A 16,528-nucleotide genomic window follows, 5' to 3' on the forward strand; every position below is an offset into this window, starting at 1 on the left:
CCTTTGTGGGCAGGTTTGCTAGAACTGTACAAACTAAATGGGCAGGGGGATGGGAACTGGAATGATAGTGTTTACAGAGGCAGTGTATTGTGAATCTGCTAGCAAGGAGAGGCTGTTGTAAGGGCAAAACTGTAGTCAACAGGAACAGTTGAAGTATAAAAGGTGGACAAAGTCAAAAAGGGTGATATCAAAACCGAAGGCATTATATTTGAGTATGTGCAGTATATGGAATAAAGTAGATGGACTTGTAGCACAGTTACAGATTGGCAGGTGTGACATTGTTGGCATCACTCTACCATGGTTGAAAGAAGATCATAGCTGAAAACAGCGCCCAAGGATACACATTGTATTAAAAGGACAGGCAGGAATGCAGAGCTGGTGTGGTAGCTCTGCTGGAAAAAAATGAAATCAAATCATTAGAAAGAGGTGCATAGGGTCGGAAGGTGTTGAACCATTATGGGTAGAGCTAAGGAACTACAAGGTTAAAAAGAACCTGATGGGAGTTATATACAGATCCTCCTAAACAGTGGTAAGGAGATAGAAAAAGCATGTCAAAAGGGCAATGTTGACAATAGTCATGGAGGAATTCAATGTACAGGTAGATCAGAAAAATCAGGTTGGTGCTGGATCCCAAGAAGGGGAATTTGTAGAATGTCTAGGAGATGCTGTTTTAGAGTAGCTCATGCCTGGAGTTGATTAAAAATCTTAGGGTAAAGGAACCCCTAGGGAGAAATGATCATAATATAACAAAATTCACCCTGCAATATTTGGAGAAGCTAAAGTCAGGTCTATCAGTATTACAGAGGAGCAAAGGGAATTACAGAAGCATGAGAGAGGAGCTGGCCAAAACTGATTGGAAGGAAACACTAGCAGGGATGATGACAGAGCAGCAATTCTGGAATTTCTGGAAGCAATTTGGAAGACACAGGATATATGCATCTTAATGAGGAAGAAGTATTTTAAAACAAGTTGACACAACCGTGGTTAACAAGAGAAGTCAAAGCCAACATAAAAGCCAAAGAGAGGGCATATAATAGAGCAAAAGTTAGGAAGGAAGTTGAGAAGCAGGTGCACAAAGGTAGTCATCTCGAGATTACTGCCTGTGCCACGTGACAATGAGTGTAGGAATAGAGTGAAGTGGAGGATAAATGTGTGGCTGAGGGATTGGAGCAGGGGACAGGGATTCAGATTTCTGGATCATTGGGACCTCCTTTGGGGCAGGTGTGACCTGTACAAAAAGGACAGGTTGTACTTGAATCCCAGGGGGACCAATATCCCGGCGGGGAGGTTTGCTAAGGCTACTGGAGAGAGTTTAAACTAGAATTGTTGGGGGGTGGGAACCGAATTGAAGAGACTGGGGAAGAGGCAGCTGGCTCACAAATAGAGAAAGCTTGGAGACAGTGTGTGAGGGAGGATAGGCAGGTGATAGAGAAGAGACGCGCTCAGACTGATGGTTTGAGATGCAGCTATTTTAACGCAAGGAGTGTTGTGAACAAAGTGGATGAGCTTAGAGCATGGATCAATACTTGGAGCTATGATGTGGTGGCCATTACAGAGACTGGGATGGCTCAGGGACAGGAATGGTTACTTCAAGTGCTGTGTTTTAGAGGGTTTCAGAAAGGACAGGGAGGGAGGCAAAAGAGGTGGGGGTGTGGCACTGTTGATCAGATATAGTATTACAGCTGTAGAAAAGGTGAACGTCATGGAGGGATTGTCTACTGAGTCTCTGTGGGTGGAAATTAGGAACAGGAAGGGGTCAATAACTTTACTGGGTGTTTTTTTATAGGCCCACCAATAGTTACAGTGATATCAAGGAGCAGACAGGGAAACAGATCTTGGAAAGGTGTAAGAATAACAGAGTTGTCATGATGGGAGATTTTAATTTCCCAAACATCGACTGGCATTTCCCCTAGAGGGGTTTAAATGGAGTGGAGTTTGTTAGGTGTATTCAGGAAGGTTCATTGACACAATATGTAGATAAGGCCACAAGAGGAGAGGCTGTACTTGATCTGGTATTGGGAAATGAACCCGGTCAGGTGTCAGATCTCTCAGTGGGAGAGCATTTTGGAGATAGTGATCATAATTCTATTTCCTTTATCATAGCATTGGAGAGAGATAGGAACAGACAAGTTAGAAAAGGGTTTAATTGGAGTAAGGGGAATTATGAGGCTATCAGGCAGGAAATTGGAAGCTTAAATTAGGAACAGATGTTCTCAGGGAAAGGTACGGAAGAAATGTGGCAAATGTTCAGGGGATATTTGTGTGGAGTTCTGTATAGGTATGTTCCAATGAGACAGGGAAGTTATGGTAGGGTACAGGAACCGTGGTGTACAAAGGCTGTAATAAATCTAGTCAAGAAGAAAAGAAAAGCTTACAAAAGATTCAGAGAGCTAGGTAATGTTAGAGTTCTAGAAGATTATAAGGCTGTCAGGAAGGAGCTTAAAAAGGCAATTAGGAGAGCCAGAAGGGGCTGTAAGAAGGCCTTGGCAGGCAGGATTAAGGAAAACCCCAGGGGATTCTACAAGTATGTGAAGAGCAAGAGGATAAGACATGAAAGAATAGGACCTATCAAGTGTGACAGTGGGAAAGTGTGTATGGAACCGGAGGAAACAGAAGAGGTACTTAATGAATACTTTACTTCAGTATTCACTATGGAAAAGGATCTTGGTGATTGTAGTGATGACTTGCAGCAGACTGAAAAGCTTGAGCCTGTAGATATTAAGAAAGAGCATGTGCTGGAGCTTTGGAAAGCATTAAGTTGGATAAGTTGACGGGACCGAATGAGATGTACCCCAGGCTACTGTGGGAGGCAAGGGAGGAGATTGCTGAGCCTCTGGCGATGATCTTTGCATCATCAATGGGGATGGGAGAGGTTCTGGTGGATTGGAGGGTTGTGGATGTTGTACCTTTATTCAAGAAAGGGAGTAGAGATAGCCCAGGAAATTATAGACCAGTGTGTCTTACTTCAGTGGTTGGTAAGTTGATGGAGAAGATCCTGAGAGGCAGGATTTATGAACACTTAGAGAGGTATAATATGTTTAGGAGTAGTCAGCATGACTTTGTCAAGGGCAGGTCGTGCCTTACAAGCCTGATTGAATTTTTTGAGGATGTGACTAAATACATTGATGAAGGAAGAGCAGTAGATGTAGTGTATATGGATTTCAGCAAGGCATTTGATAAGGTACCCCATGCAAGGCTTATTGAGAAAGCAAGAAGGCATGGGATCCAAGGGGACATTGCTTTGTGGATCCAGAACTGGCTTGCCCACAGAAGGCAAAGAATGGTTGTAGACGGGTCATATTCTGCATGGAGGTCGGTGACCAGTGGTGTGCCTCAGGGATCTGTTCTGGGACCCTTACTATTCATGATTTTTATAAATGACCTGGATGAGGAGGTGGAAAGATGGGTTATGAGTTTGCTGATGACACCAAGGTTGGAGGTGTTGTGGATAGTGTGGAGGGCTGTCAGAGGCTACAGCTGGACATTGATAGGATGCAAAACTGGGCTGAGAAGTGGCAGATGGAGTTCAACCCAGATAAATGTGAAACAGTTCATTTTGGTAAGTCAAATATGATAAGTCAAATACTCTTGGCAGTGTGGACGATCAGAGGGATCTTGGGGTCCGAGTCCATAAGACACTCAAAGCAGCTGCGCATGTTGACTCTGTGGTTAAGAAGGCATACAGTGCATTGACCTTCATCAATCGTGGGATTGAGTTTAAGAGCCGAGAGGTAATGTTGCAGCTATATAGGACCCTGGTCAGACCCCACTTGGAGTACTGTGCTCAGTTCTGGTCACCTCACTACAGGAAGGATGTGGAAACCATAGAAAGGGTGCAGAGGAGATTTACAAGGACGTTGCCTGGATTGGAGAGCATGCCTTATGAGAATAGGTTCAGTGAACTTGGCCTTTACTCCTTCTAGCGATGGAGGATGAGAGGTGACCTGATAGAGGTATATAAGATGATGAGAGGCATTGATCATGTGAATAGTTTGAGGCTTTTTCCCAGGGCAGAAATGGTTGCCACAAGAGGACACAGGTGTAAGGTGCTGGGGAGTAGGTACAGAGGAGATGTCAGGGGTAAGTTTTTTTTTACGCAGAGAGTGGTGAGTGCGTGGAATGGGCTGCCAGCAATGGTGGTGGAGGTGGATACGATAGGGTCTTTTAAGTGACTTTTTGATAGGTACATGGAGCTTAGAAAAATAGAGGACTATGGGTAACCCTAGTCATTTCTAAGGTAGGGACATGTTCGGCACAACTTCGTGGGCCAAAGGGCCTGTATTGTGCTGTAGGTTTTCTATGTTTCTATGAAACCATGCTGACTATGGCCTATTTTATCATGTGCCTCTAAGTTCCCCTAGACATCCTTAATAATCATCTCCAACATCTTACCCAACACTGGGGTCAGACTAACTGGTCTATAGTTTCTTCTTGAAGAATAAAGTGACATTTGCAATTTGGCAGTGGAAAGACATTTCAGAGAGCTAGGTAGAGAGCTGAGGCAGGGACTTGGAGAAGAACTCACCATATTGAACCTTGGCTAGGTTCATCTAGACTGTTTGACAACTAAGTACAATCAGTAGATTTTGGAAGTTTATTGGGTCCAATTTGACACTGCATTGTAAATCTTCGAGTTGTTTGAACTAATTGTGATTAATAAAGTATACTTGTTCCGTAAAGTCACCATCCAGCATACTTGATCAGGTGTTACATCAAAATTGGCAACATGAGAGGCTTTAAGTTTCTTCACAACTCTCCAAAACTGTGAAGTGGTGGTGATGAAGGTTGGGTGAACATCAAGCAGAGCAATGTTGCATGCTGAGCAAGTCTTATTATATATCAGGAAACTCATCTCCTCATCAGACATACTGTGACCTTCTACATCTTGAACATGGCTTCACACGTAGTCATGGGAAGAGGCTATTCAGCCCACCATGTCCATACTGACCCACTCATGTTAATACCAAATTCTAGCACTTGGCTGCTAGCTTTCTATTCCTAGGTGGTTCTTTTCCTCACCTAGATATCTCTTAAATCTGTCAGTGACTGTTTTTCCACCACTCTCTCAGGCAGTGTGTTCCAGATACTCACCTCTCTCTGGGTGAGATAGGTTCCCCTCAAATTCCCTCTAAATTTCCTACCCTTATCCTAAATTCATATGAGCCTTGAGCATGGGGTAAGGATTGAAAAGTACCGAGGCACATGAGCAAATGAAAAGAAGCCATTGTATAGTGGAGCAGCCATTCTGGAATGGCTGCTGTGAGAGTGGCCAGTGTTTGAGTGGTAAGTCCTGATGGTTCGACTTGTGAAGTTTCAGCTAGGAGGGTGCAGGGGTGCAGGTAAGGACTGGTCAGGATTCTTTAATTCTACTTTTCCTAACCTATTCAATCTTTTCTTATAAATCAGGTCCTCCAGTCCTGGTAATATCCTTGCAAATTTTCTCTGTACTCATTCAACATTATTTACATCTTTTCTCTAGGCAGGTGACCAAAACTGCACACAATACTCCGAAAGGAAGTACAGCACGTTTGAATGCGAGCTTCTCAGTGTCTATCCGACTGTCCACCATTTTTGTTTTCTTCTAGAGGGCAACCATTTCACAGCATTCATTGACCACAAACTTCTCATCCACACATGGCCAAGGTATCAGACCCTTGGTCTGCACGGCGGCAATGCCATTTGGCCTACATATCAGAGTTCCCAGCTGATATACAGCATATCAAGGGGAAAAAAATAACACCATAGCTGATTATCTCTCAAGGCCAGCCATTAAGGCCACACACACATAAGTGATGACTGTGAGCATAGCAGTTTACCAAGCTACTGACCCAGAGATCCAGGCTTACTGAACACCATCTCTGGCCTGTGGTTGACTGACATTGAGTTTAGGGAAGCTGGGGTTTCTCTCCTGTGTGATGCCTCAACTGGTTGCCCTCGCCCCACAGTGGCCACAAACTGGAGATGGACTGTTTTTATCTCCATTCAGGCTCTCCTGCATTGGGCCAGAAGGCCTCACTGAAACTGGCCACACTAAATTTTGTTTAGCACGGCCTAAGGAAGGACGTGCATGATTGGAGTACAGCCTGTGTTGAGTTCTAGTGGGTAAAAATTAGCTGTCATGTTTGGGCACCATTGGCACCTTTTGAGATCTGAGCAATGTGTTGACAATGTCAATATGGACCTGGTTGGTCCTCTTCTTCCCTCCCACAGTTTCATGCATCTACTTACGTGGTGGACCATACCAACAGGTAGCTAGAGGTCATCCCTCTAGCATTGATGATGGTCGCAAGCATGTCCTGGGTGTTCTTCTGTGCCTGGATTGCTCAGTTTGGCATCCCATTTGATATTTCCTCCGACCTTATTCCTGATTCACATCAAACCTATGAGCTTAGATGGCCCAGAACTTTGGGTGATCCACCATGGCGTATCACCCACAGTCCAATGGTCCATGCGAGTGGTTTCACTGCTCCTTAAAGACTGATCTGAGGGCTTCCCTGATGGATGAGTGTTGGCATGATTGTCTCCCGTGGGTCCTGCTGGAGCTTAGAACAACTTGAAAAGAGACCCACAGTCAATCACGGCTGAGATGGTACATGGGCAGCCATTACAAGTGCCAGGTGATTTTATTCCTGATGCCTCGCCCACCTGGTTGTCCTTTCAACAGCGTTCCTCTCTCCTCAGTAAATTCAATCCTTTCACCTGTTCCTACCTCCTATCGTGGCGTACAACACTCTTGGTTTCCTGTTGACCTACATTCTGCCTTGTTTGTTTCCGTTTGTCATAAGGCTCACATCATCCCCTTAGGCCCCCTTACAATAGTCTGTTCTGTGCTTTGGAAGGAAGGGAAAAGGCATTTATCATACATGGAAGGGATGAACCAGAATGTATTCCAGTAGATCGTCTTAAAATGGCCCACCAAGATTTGGAGGATTCTGCTATCCAGCCATCACTTCATGACCACGAGTGTGTCAACACACCTCTGGATGAGCCGGGGGCACCTGCTGTTCCTCCACCCAAGGAACATAGGACCTGAGCTCCAGCAGGCTCACAATGCCAGTTTTGGTGAATTCTGGGGGGGGGGGGGGGGGGCCTGTGTAGGGTAATGTAATGGGTGGAAACACACATAATTTACAACCACTGACATTGAGTTGGGATTCACTTTAAGTGGCTGGTCTGACGTGACGATGTAATTATGTGAGGTTTTTTAAAAATCACTCTTTATGTTCTGTGTTTGGAGGTCAATAAAGCAGTTGTTACAGTTTCTCTTAAAGTTAAAGTTCCTCTGCTGGTTTATTTACAAGGTGACCGATAGGATTGAAGAAAGAAAGGTGATAGATGCTGTCTACAAGAACTTTAGCCAAGCCTTTGAGAAACTCTGACATGGCAAGCTGGTCTGGAAAGTGAAATGATCTGAACTCCAGGGTGAATCAATTGTATACGAAGTTACCTTGGTGGTAGGAGTTAGTGGAGGGCTATTTTTTAGACTGGAGGCTTGTGACTAATGCTGTGCCATAGGGACTGGTTGTGGGTCCTCTGTTTTCGGTCATCCATATAAATGATTTGGATAAGATCGCAGTTAGCACAGTTGGTAAGTTTGCAGATGACACCAAAATTAGTTGTACAGTGGAGGTGAAGAAGGTTATATGAAACTAGAGCAAGATCTAAATCAAAGGGGAAGGTGGACTAAGGAAGAGCGGATGGAAATTAATTTGACAAGCGCTAAGTGTTGCAGTTTAAAAGAAATTTAGACAGATAGATGGACAGGAAATGTCTAGAGGGATGTGGACCGACTGCAGACATACAGGACTTGCTTTGGTAGACACTTTGGTCCACGTGGTCGAGTTGCATCAAAAGGTCTACTTCCATGTTGATAGTCCTGGCCAGTAAAGGCAGTTGACAGTAGCACATATGAAGAGAACATTTGTTTTTACAAAAAGAACCACTGCTGGCATTAACTTCATCTAGCACAATGAGACAGGAGCCTAACCAGGTAAATACTGGCACAACAGTCAAACATGATGGGGCAGATACCCAAAAATGCAAAGGATTAGATGTTAAGCAGAGTGTGAGAGGTGAGAGGACTGGAAGGACAAGTGCAAGGGAAGACAGCCGAGAACTAGTGGATGTATGGATAACACAGACATCTTTAAGCTCTTTGACTCTGTGGTCAGATAGCCATGTTGAAATACAGCTCTGCTGTACAGAGCAGGTGCACCTTCTGTCCCAGGCACACAAGTTTCTGCAGTTGATGGAAATCTTGAGCAACAAACACAAAATGCTAGAGGAACTCAACAGGTCAGGCAGCATCTGTGGAGGAAATAAGGACTGAAGTGTCTTGGCCCGAACCATTGACTTTGTATTTCCCTCCACAGGTGCTGCCTGACCTGCTGAGGTGTGTGTCTGTGTCTATCTCTGTCTGTGCTTGTCTGTTACACCTCTGTCCCAGTTGGATCCATGATGGAGCACATTGTTGACAGGTTCTCTTTAAATATCAAAGCTCTTGCCCATCCAAAATGTATATCCTGATTTATGTCAACTCCAGACCAGCAATCACCAGTCCTGGACTCAATGTTTTTTTACAACAACGTCTGACAAAAGTGTGAAGAGATCCCCGTTACCACGGATCACATGGACTGTTCGGCTTTGGAAAGTGTGCAGAGACAGTTTCTGAATGTGTGAAAAACTGCAAGTAAAGGGTCACGTTGCTCTGTTCAGATAAATGATTTTAATTTCTAAGGCTGCAACATTGTGATTAAAATCTATATTTCCAGATAGATAAGACAATATTTGTGTATTATCAGTCGCTTAATACTGGTGCACAGAATTTCAAAACATAACATGTTATACTTAATGATCTCAATCTTTCTGACCACACAAGAAGATAAAGTGCACAAAGTCTAACCATATTCTATGCAATTACTTTCATCAAATGCCCCACTATCAACATCAGGTGTCACCAAAGGCCATAAATCTAAAAGAACAGCATGTCTACAAGAACAGGCCAGAGGCTGTGTATCCAAGTAACCCATCTCCTGGTGCCCAAAGTTTTCGCAGCTGCAGCAGGACAGGAGTATGAGAGAGTGATATTTGGATGAGCAGAGCTCCAGCAAGCAACAGAGAGGCTGAAATAATTCAGGGGAAGGCTTAAACAGCACCTGCTCTGCCACCCTACCCAGTGAGAAGACCCGCAGCTATCGTCTGTCCTTTTGACAAGAAGTAAATTCCCAGCTCGTGACCTCCTCCAGCCTTGGAAAATGAGATCAACAAACACACGCAAGCCACGTTGCTCAGCCAGCTGCCCTATATATCTCAAATTTTATGTCCGAAAAGGAACCTTTTGGCCCATCGAGTCTATGCCAGCTCTCACCTTTTTTCCCATCAGTCTCATTACCCCACATTTCCCTACTGCTTCTTCTCTCCCATAGATATTGTTATTTGGTGAAGCAAATGGTTACGCACCAGTTTAATCTTCAATACTCCTTCACTGAATTTGGAAACTCTCTACATTTATCCATTCCCACTCTCCTCGTTTCCCTGTATCCCTACAATTTGCTTTGTCACACACACAACCCCTTTAACCTGTATTAAGGGGTAACTTACAGCAGTCCATTATTGTGGCAAATGTCTTTGGTACTTGTGAGGAAACTAGAATACCCAAGAGAACCCCACACAATCACAGGGAGAACATGCGAGCCCCACACAGGCAACACCTGAAGTTAAGATCAGATTCGGGTCCTCAGAGCTGAGAGGCAGCAGCACTAACACTCTGCCACCATGTCCCTTGCCAGACAAATGTCAGCTCACCACTCTCAAAGACAAACGAGCAGACCTTACATTGCAAATGGCGACCACATCCTATGAATTAATGAAAAAGACAGCAACGTGCCTCAGGTTGAATCTTAATTTGATCATTGGAGCATACAATTTGTTTTGACGTACATAAACGCAATCTCACATAACGAAAGTAATGGCATTATTTTCAAAAAATATAGAACCCCCCAAATCTCTCTTATTAAATGCTTCTGAATCCATCCACTGTTTTAAACATCTGCTGCTGCTTCATGTCCTCTCTTTCATTCTTCAGTCCTGTAGATGGACAATGGGAATGGTGACACCAGCCAGGCAAACTCACAAGACAAAAATGGAGGAGGGAAGGGGGGGGGGGGGTCACTTTCCACTGTTCCATTTGGGATAATCCTGCAAAACTGGGCCACAAGCACTTTGTGGGGCAGGGGAGAGGGAGTTTACTGTCTAACTAACATCTTTCTTTGAAATAAGCACCAAATCAACAGATAAAACATCTAAGGAAGCTTCAAGGAGGTAGCATCTGTCACTGGGACCCTCACCATTCAGAACATGCCCTCTTCTCATTGCTACCATGAAGGCGGAAGTACAGGAGCCTGGAGGCCCGCGGTGGAACTTCTTCCCTTCAGCCATTAGAACGATCCATGAACCCATGAATACTACCTCATTGTTAACTTTTTTTTGCATCATTTGCTTATTTTTGTAACTTATAAATCATTGTCTCTGCACTGTACTGCTGCCACAAAATAACAAACTTCACATTATATGTCAATAATAATAAATCTGCTTCTGATTCTGCTAAAGACTCAAAACAGAGTATGTCATATAAATATTTTACAAAGATGATTGTGTTCAAAGTAAAAAATTATTCAGATTATAGAAAAAAATTTCAGTTGTCAGGCATGTGTTAAGGCAGCAAATCAGACTGTGAACTGAAAAATACAGTAGATCTTCCTCGCACTACAAAAAAGTGAATTATCAATCCAGAACATTAGGCATAGATTTCAAAGTGATGTATACCAGGGAAGCGTAGTTACCAGAGCGACAGAAAGCACTGAAACCAGCCAGATTCACCTGGGGTGAGGCAGGAATTAACAGCTAGGTATAGAACAGGTGAGGGGCTTACAGAGAACCAAGAAGAGGATCAGAACAAGAACTACTCTTTCTTGCAGAAAGGAATGTTTACAACAAAGCAACAGACTGTCCTGCTGGCACATCTTAGTATTGATCAGTGTTTCATCAGTTACTTAGGAAAACATCAACATGCAGTCACTATATGCCTTTGAACCCGAACATGGGGGTATCAATCCTCACTCCTGTACGATGGCAGCATGCTTGGACACAGTGGCCTCTCTGGGGCCAACAAAGATGCCTTTGTCTTTTTTAAATTTTCTTTTTACAATTGTAAGACAGTGCTGAACTTTAAGAACTTCAGGTACTGCAGATCTACCCCAACAGCAAGCTGCTCGATAGTGAGGGAGCTGGAGGAGCCGGGCTTGGTGCAGACTGTGTTGCTACAGAGAGGCTTCAGTGCATGAAGCCAGTGTGAAGTCTGACAGCCAGTGATTATCTTGAGCACTTTTCTTGTGATCGCTAGACCCTGTTGGACATTGGCAAGGTAGTATACTCAAAGTCCGGTTTACTGATTTATTGGTGTGACTAACAGCTGGGAAGCTGTGTGACCTTGGCTGTAGCGCGCGCGGACTAGGCCTGATGCAGCTGGGTCGTCAGTTGTAGCCACCCAGGAGAGGAGACGCCGGGGGTGGTGTGGTGCAGTGACCATGCTGGATTGGAGAACGCCACTCCCATCAGTGCTGCCCTCCAGTGTTCGCTCAGCAGAAGACAAGGTGGATTACGTTAGTCTGTGGACTGCTGAGCACTTTCCCTTGCCAACAATCATCCACGCACCATCAATATGCAGGACATGTTGCTCAGGGACTTGAGCTATATTGTATTTTCTACTGTGTGACTGCATGTTTACTGTTATCTTATACTGTGCTGTATGTGTCTTTTGCTGTGTATGACTGTTGGTACCGTGTTTGGCTGTTTCATTTGACTGTATTCATGGGTATTCATATATGGTTGATCGATAATTAAAAATGAACTTGCTACACTAGTCTTCAGCTATCCTTTATCCAAAGACATTTCTGAGAGCCATTTATATATTAAGGGTGAACTTGCCTAAATCTCTCAGACAGACTAGGGAGTTCCGGAAATGTCCCACCATAGATTTGTATTTAGAATAACTGGTTTGAGGAACCATCTAGATTTCTGCCATGAAATAGCAGAAGATGAAAAATCTTGATTGTATCGTGCAAAATTATTCAGCTAAATATGTTAAGTACATAGAAATAGGAACAAGAGTAGGCCAATCGGCCTCTTGAGCTAGCTCCTGCATTTACTAATGTGTCTAATCAGACTTTGTTCTCAGCTCCAGCTTCCTGCCTGTTCCCCACAATCCTCAACTTTCCAATAGTTCACCATTTGTTATTTAAAATTTTAAATGCTCATTGGATTTTTCTTGAATGCAGAATCGATGTGTCCTAAATCTGTTCAACATTCCTACGAAAGAGGCCTTTGCAACACACACAGGGTCGAGTAGGAGAATGGTTGCTCATTTGAGATTCGGACAAGCTCTGTATCATTTGCATTTGACATAGCCGTTCTTAGCTTCATGTCCATGGTTTTACCGAGCAATTTGGTAGTTCTGCACACCTAGATAATAAAACGCTGACATTCTTCAGAGATGTCCTACGTGCTGTGTCAACAACAATGCAACAAATTGCAAAGGTGTAAATCTTCGAATGAACCACACTTCTTGTTCTAGGTGGTGAAGGTGTGTTACTTGAATGTTGATTCATCAAGAAGATCTTGGTTGTTCTTGAGGTGTGACTATCGGCCTCTAGGTGGCACTGGAGGAGCAGGAGTCGACTTGACTGATGGCTGGTTTGGATTCCTGCAAAACAAATGGAGGGTTAAAGGATAGGAGGGTTAGTGATGGAATCCCACAGCTGGAAGGTACCGACAACAGCCTAGTCTCATGTGTAGATGGAAAATGAAGACAAATTCAATCTATTTACCTCTCTGCCCCCTTCACCTGCTGAGTACCATGAAAACTTCCATAGTCCTGGCACCTGGCTCACTCAGACTCCAAAATAAGCAGCATTGCAGGCAATGAATGTTATTAAAATGCACAGCGATTTCTTGATCGGCTGTGTAAGAGGGTTGAAGAATGTCAAACAGCATTTAATTTGTATCTGGAAAGTCAAATCCAGGTTGGGCTTTTCCACAAAGAATGATAGGGCTCTGGGAAGTGTTGTAGAACAGAGGGACCTTGGAGCTCAGGCACGTGGTTCCCTGAAAGTGGACTAACAGGTCGATGGGGTAGTGAGAAAGGCTTTTCACATAACGGCCTGTAGTCAGGGCAATGAGAAACATAGGAGTGGGTAGATTATGTAAATACGATTGGGAGGCTGCACTTGGAGTATTGTGTTTAGCTTTGGTCACACTGTTATAGGAAAAATATAATTTTATGTGCCACAGTTCCTGAGGATACATTGGATTGCGTTAGGGGGGGGAGAGAGTTTAAATGAAGCGAGTGGGGGCAGTTGGCACATATTGCGTGCCACAGCTCATGATGAGACATTAGATTGTGCATATTGAGCCAGTTGGCAAGATCCAATAAAAATAAGTTAGCTTTTAGTGAGTGGGCCAGTGCTCCAGTGGGGAATTGAGGCTTTGGCTCATCAAGGCTTCGGTGAGGAGAGGCATAGGCAGATTTTTTTCCCTGTTAGTTATTCTTTTTTCTTTCTTGCACATTTAGAGTGGTAAGAATGCCAGGCAGTTTGTGGAATGCTCCCATTGCAGGATGTGGGAAGGCAGGGAGACCCCCGGTGTCACTGATGACTACACTTGCAAGAAGTGCAACCAGCTGCAGCTGAATTTATGAGTTGGAGTTGGAACTGGAGGAACTCTGGATCATTCAGGAGGGTGTTCGATTGGTAGACAAGGCATACAGGGAGATAGTTACATCCAAGGTAACTGGGTGACCATCGTGGGGGGAGAGGGGATAGACAGCCACTGTAGAGTATGCTTGTGGTTGCTCCCCTCAGCATCAGGTATACCACTTCGGATACCGTTGGCGAGAAATGATCACAGAGTCTGGCTCAGTGGCTAAGAAGGAAAGGAGGGAGAAGTAGTGAGCTGTAGGGATAGGAGATTCCTTGGTTAAGATAAAGAAAGGGGGTTCAGTAGACAAGAACGAGATTCCCAGATAGTATGTTGCGTCCTGCGTTCCAGGGTCAGGGACGTCTCAGATTGAGTCCACAGTGTTCTCAGGTGGGAGGGTGAGCAGCCAGAAGTTGTGGTCCACATCAGTACCATGACATGGGTAGAAGGGGTTACATGTTCCTGCAAAGTGGGTTCAGGGAATTAGGTGCCAAGTTAAGGGACAGGACCTCCAGAGCTGTGATTTCAGGATTGCTTCTCATGCCATGTGCTAGTGAGGCCAGAAACAGGAAGGGGCAGGACTGGCAGCTCAATGTTCTGGGGTTCCGATGCTTCAGATATGATAGAGTGGGAGGGATTGTGGGGGGTGGCATTACTTGTTAGGGAATATATCACAGCAGTGCTCAGACAGGACAGATTGCAAAGTTCATCGAATGAAGTATAAGAAAGGTATGACCTTGTTAATGATAATAAATTATAGACTACCCAACAGGATAGTAGACAGATCACAGACTGGTGCAAGAAACACAAGGATGTGATGGCAGGTGATTTTAATTTTCCACATATTGACTGGGACTCCCATACTGTAAACGGGTTGGATGGGAAAGAGTTTGTCAAATGTGTTCAGGGAAGTTTCTTAAATCACAATATAGAATCGAGTGTGATATTAGATCTGTTAGGGAATGAGACAGGGCAGGTGTCAGAAGGTGACAGAAATTTGTGTAGGGGAACACATTGCATTAGTGATCATAATGTCATTAGTTTTAAGGTAATTATAAATAAAGATAGGACTGGTCCTCAAGATGAGATTCTTAATTGGAGAAAGGTATCTTTTTGATGTTATCAGAAAGAATCTGGCAAGTGTGGATTTGGGCAGTCTGTTTTCTGGCAAAGGTGTACTAGGTAAGTGGGAGGCCTTCAAAAGTGAAATTTTGAGAGTACAGACTTTGTATGTTCCTGTCAGAATAAAAGGCAAGGATAACAACTTCAGTGAAGCTTGATTTTCAAGAGAGATTGAGGATCCAGTTAGGAAAAAGAAGGAGGTGCATAGCAAGTATAGGCAAGTAGGAGCAAATGAAAAATGGCAGACGGAATTTAATGCAGGTGAGTGTGAGGTGTTGTACTTTGGGAGGACCGGCCAGGGTATGTCTTACGCAGTAAGCGGTAGGGCAATGAGGAGTGCAACAGAACAGAGGGATCTGGGAATACAAATCCATAAACCCTTCAAGGTGGTGTCACAGTTAGAAAGGGTTGAAAAGAAAGCTTTTGGCTCATTGGCCTTCATAAATCAATGTAGTGAGTACAGGAATTAGAGCGTTATGTTGAAATTGTTTAAGACATTCTTGAGACCCAATTTGGAGTATTGTGTGCACTTTTGGTCATCAACCTTCAGGAAAGATGGTGATAAGACTGTCAGAGTGCAGAGAAAGTTTACAGGGATGCCGCCAGGACTGGAGAACATGAGTTATTGGGAAAGGTTGAATAGGTTAGGACTTCATTCCCTAGAACGTAGGAGAATGAGGGGAGATTTGATAGAAGTATATAGATAGGGGAAATGCAACCAGGCTTTTTCCACTGAGGCTAGGTGAGGCTACAACTACAGGTCATGGGTTAAGAGTGAAAGGTGGAATGCTTAAGGGAAACAGGAAGGGAACTTCTTCAGTCAGGTGGTGGTGAGAATGTGAAATGAGCTGCCAGTGCAAGTGGAGAATGTGGGTTTGATTTTAACACTTAAGAGAAATTTGGATAGGTACAGGGATGGGAGAGGAATGGAGGGCAAGGGTCCAGGTGCAGGTCGATGGGACTAAGCAGATTAATAGTTCAGCATAGACTTGATGGACCAAAGTCTCTGCTTTTGTTTTGTATGACTCTGAACGATGTTACTAATCTGGACAGAGTGCAGTAAAGATTTACAAAGATGTTGCCAGGACTTGAGAGATGGAGTTACAGGGAGAGGTGTTACAGGCTGGGACTTTTTCCCTTGGAGCACAGGGGACTGAGAGGTGATCTTATAGAGATGTATAAGGGGCATTAGCGGGATGAATTTTTCCCAGGGTTGGGGAATCAAGGGCATAGGTATAATGTGAGAGGAGAAAATTTTAACATGTACCCAAGAAATGAATTTTTCACCCAAACAGTGGAACAAGTTGCTTGTGGAATGGCTTGAGACAGGCACAAAAAATAAATTTAAAGGATATTTGTTCAGATACTGAACATGGAGAGTAAAGGTTTAGTGGGACACACAGGCAAATAGGATTGGCTTGGATGGGCATCTGGGTTGGCATGGACCAGCTGGGCCAAAGGGTCTGTTTCTGTGTTGCATACTCCATGACCTATTAGTTTGGAATTAGCTGCCATTCTGGAGAGTAGGCTGGGTGCACGGCCAAAGCCGAGATCAGAGTCAGGAACATGAGCAGTCAGGAAGGTGGGTGGGCGTGTGTGCAGAGCTGGGGTCTGCAGTGCTCCTGCTCCCCTTCAGCTCACTAGGTTCACTGAA

At 44.2% G+C, this 16,528-nt stretch overlaps 2 protein-coding genes across 4 annotated transcripts in view; both read right to left on the reverse strand.

Moving 5' to 3' along the window:
• LOC140714474 (fatty acid-binding protein, intestinal-like) overlaps nt 1-16,528 on the reverse strand; it is a 559,271-nt gene that overhangs the window by 33,755 nt on the left and 508,988 nt on the right. The gene's annotated exons all lie outside the window — the stretch shown is intronic.
• The window catches only part of pik3ap1 (phosphoinositide-3-kinase adaptor protein 1), a 147,112-nt gene continuing 139,294 nt past the window's right edge, over nt 8,711-16,528 (reverse strand). For all 3 annotated transcript variants that reach the window (XM_073025105.1, XM_073025107.1, XM_073025104.1), the window contains one exon: nt 8,711-12,760. In XM_073025105.1, the coding sequence (XP_072881206.1) occupies nt 12,697-12,760 (64 nt within the window). In that variant the 3' untranslated portion in view covers nt 8,711-12,696. The remainder of the gene's footprint in view (nt 12,761-16,528) is intronic.

Source organism: Hemitrygon akajei, chromosome 21 (genome assembly GCF_048418815.1).
Source record: "Hemitrygon akajei chromosome 21, sHemAka1.3, whole genome shotgun sequence".
In the NCBI taxonomy this organism is placed as follows: Eukaryota; Metazoa; Chordata; class Chondrichthyes; order Myliobatiformes; family Dasyatidae; genus Hemitrygon; species Hemitrygon akajei.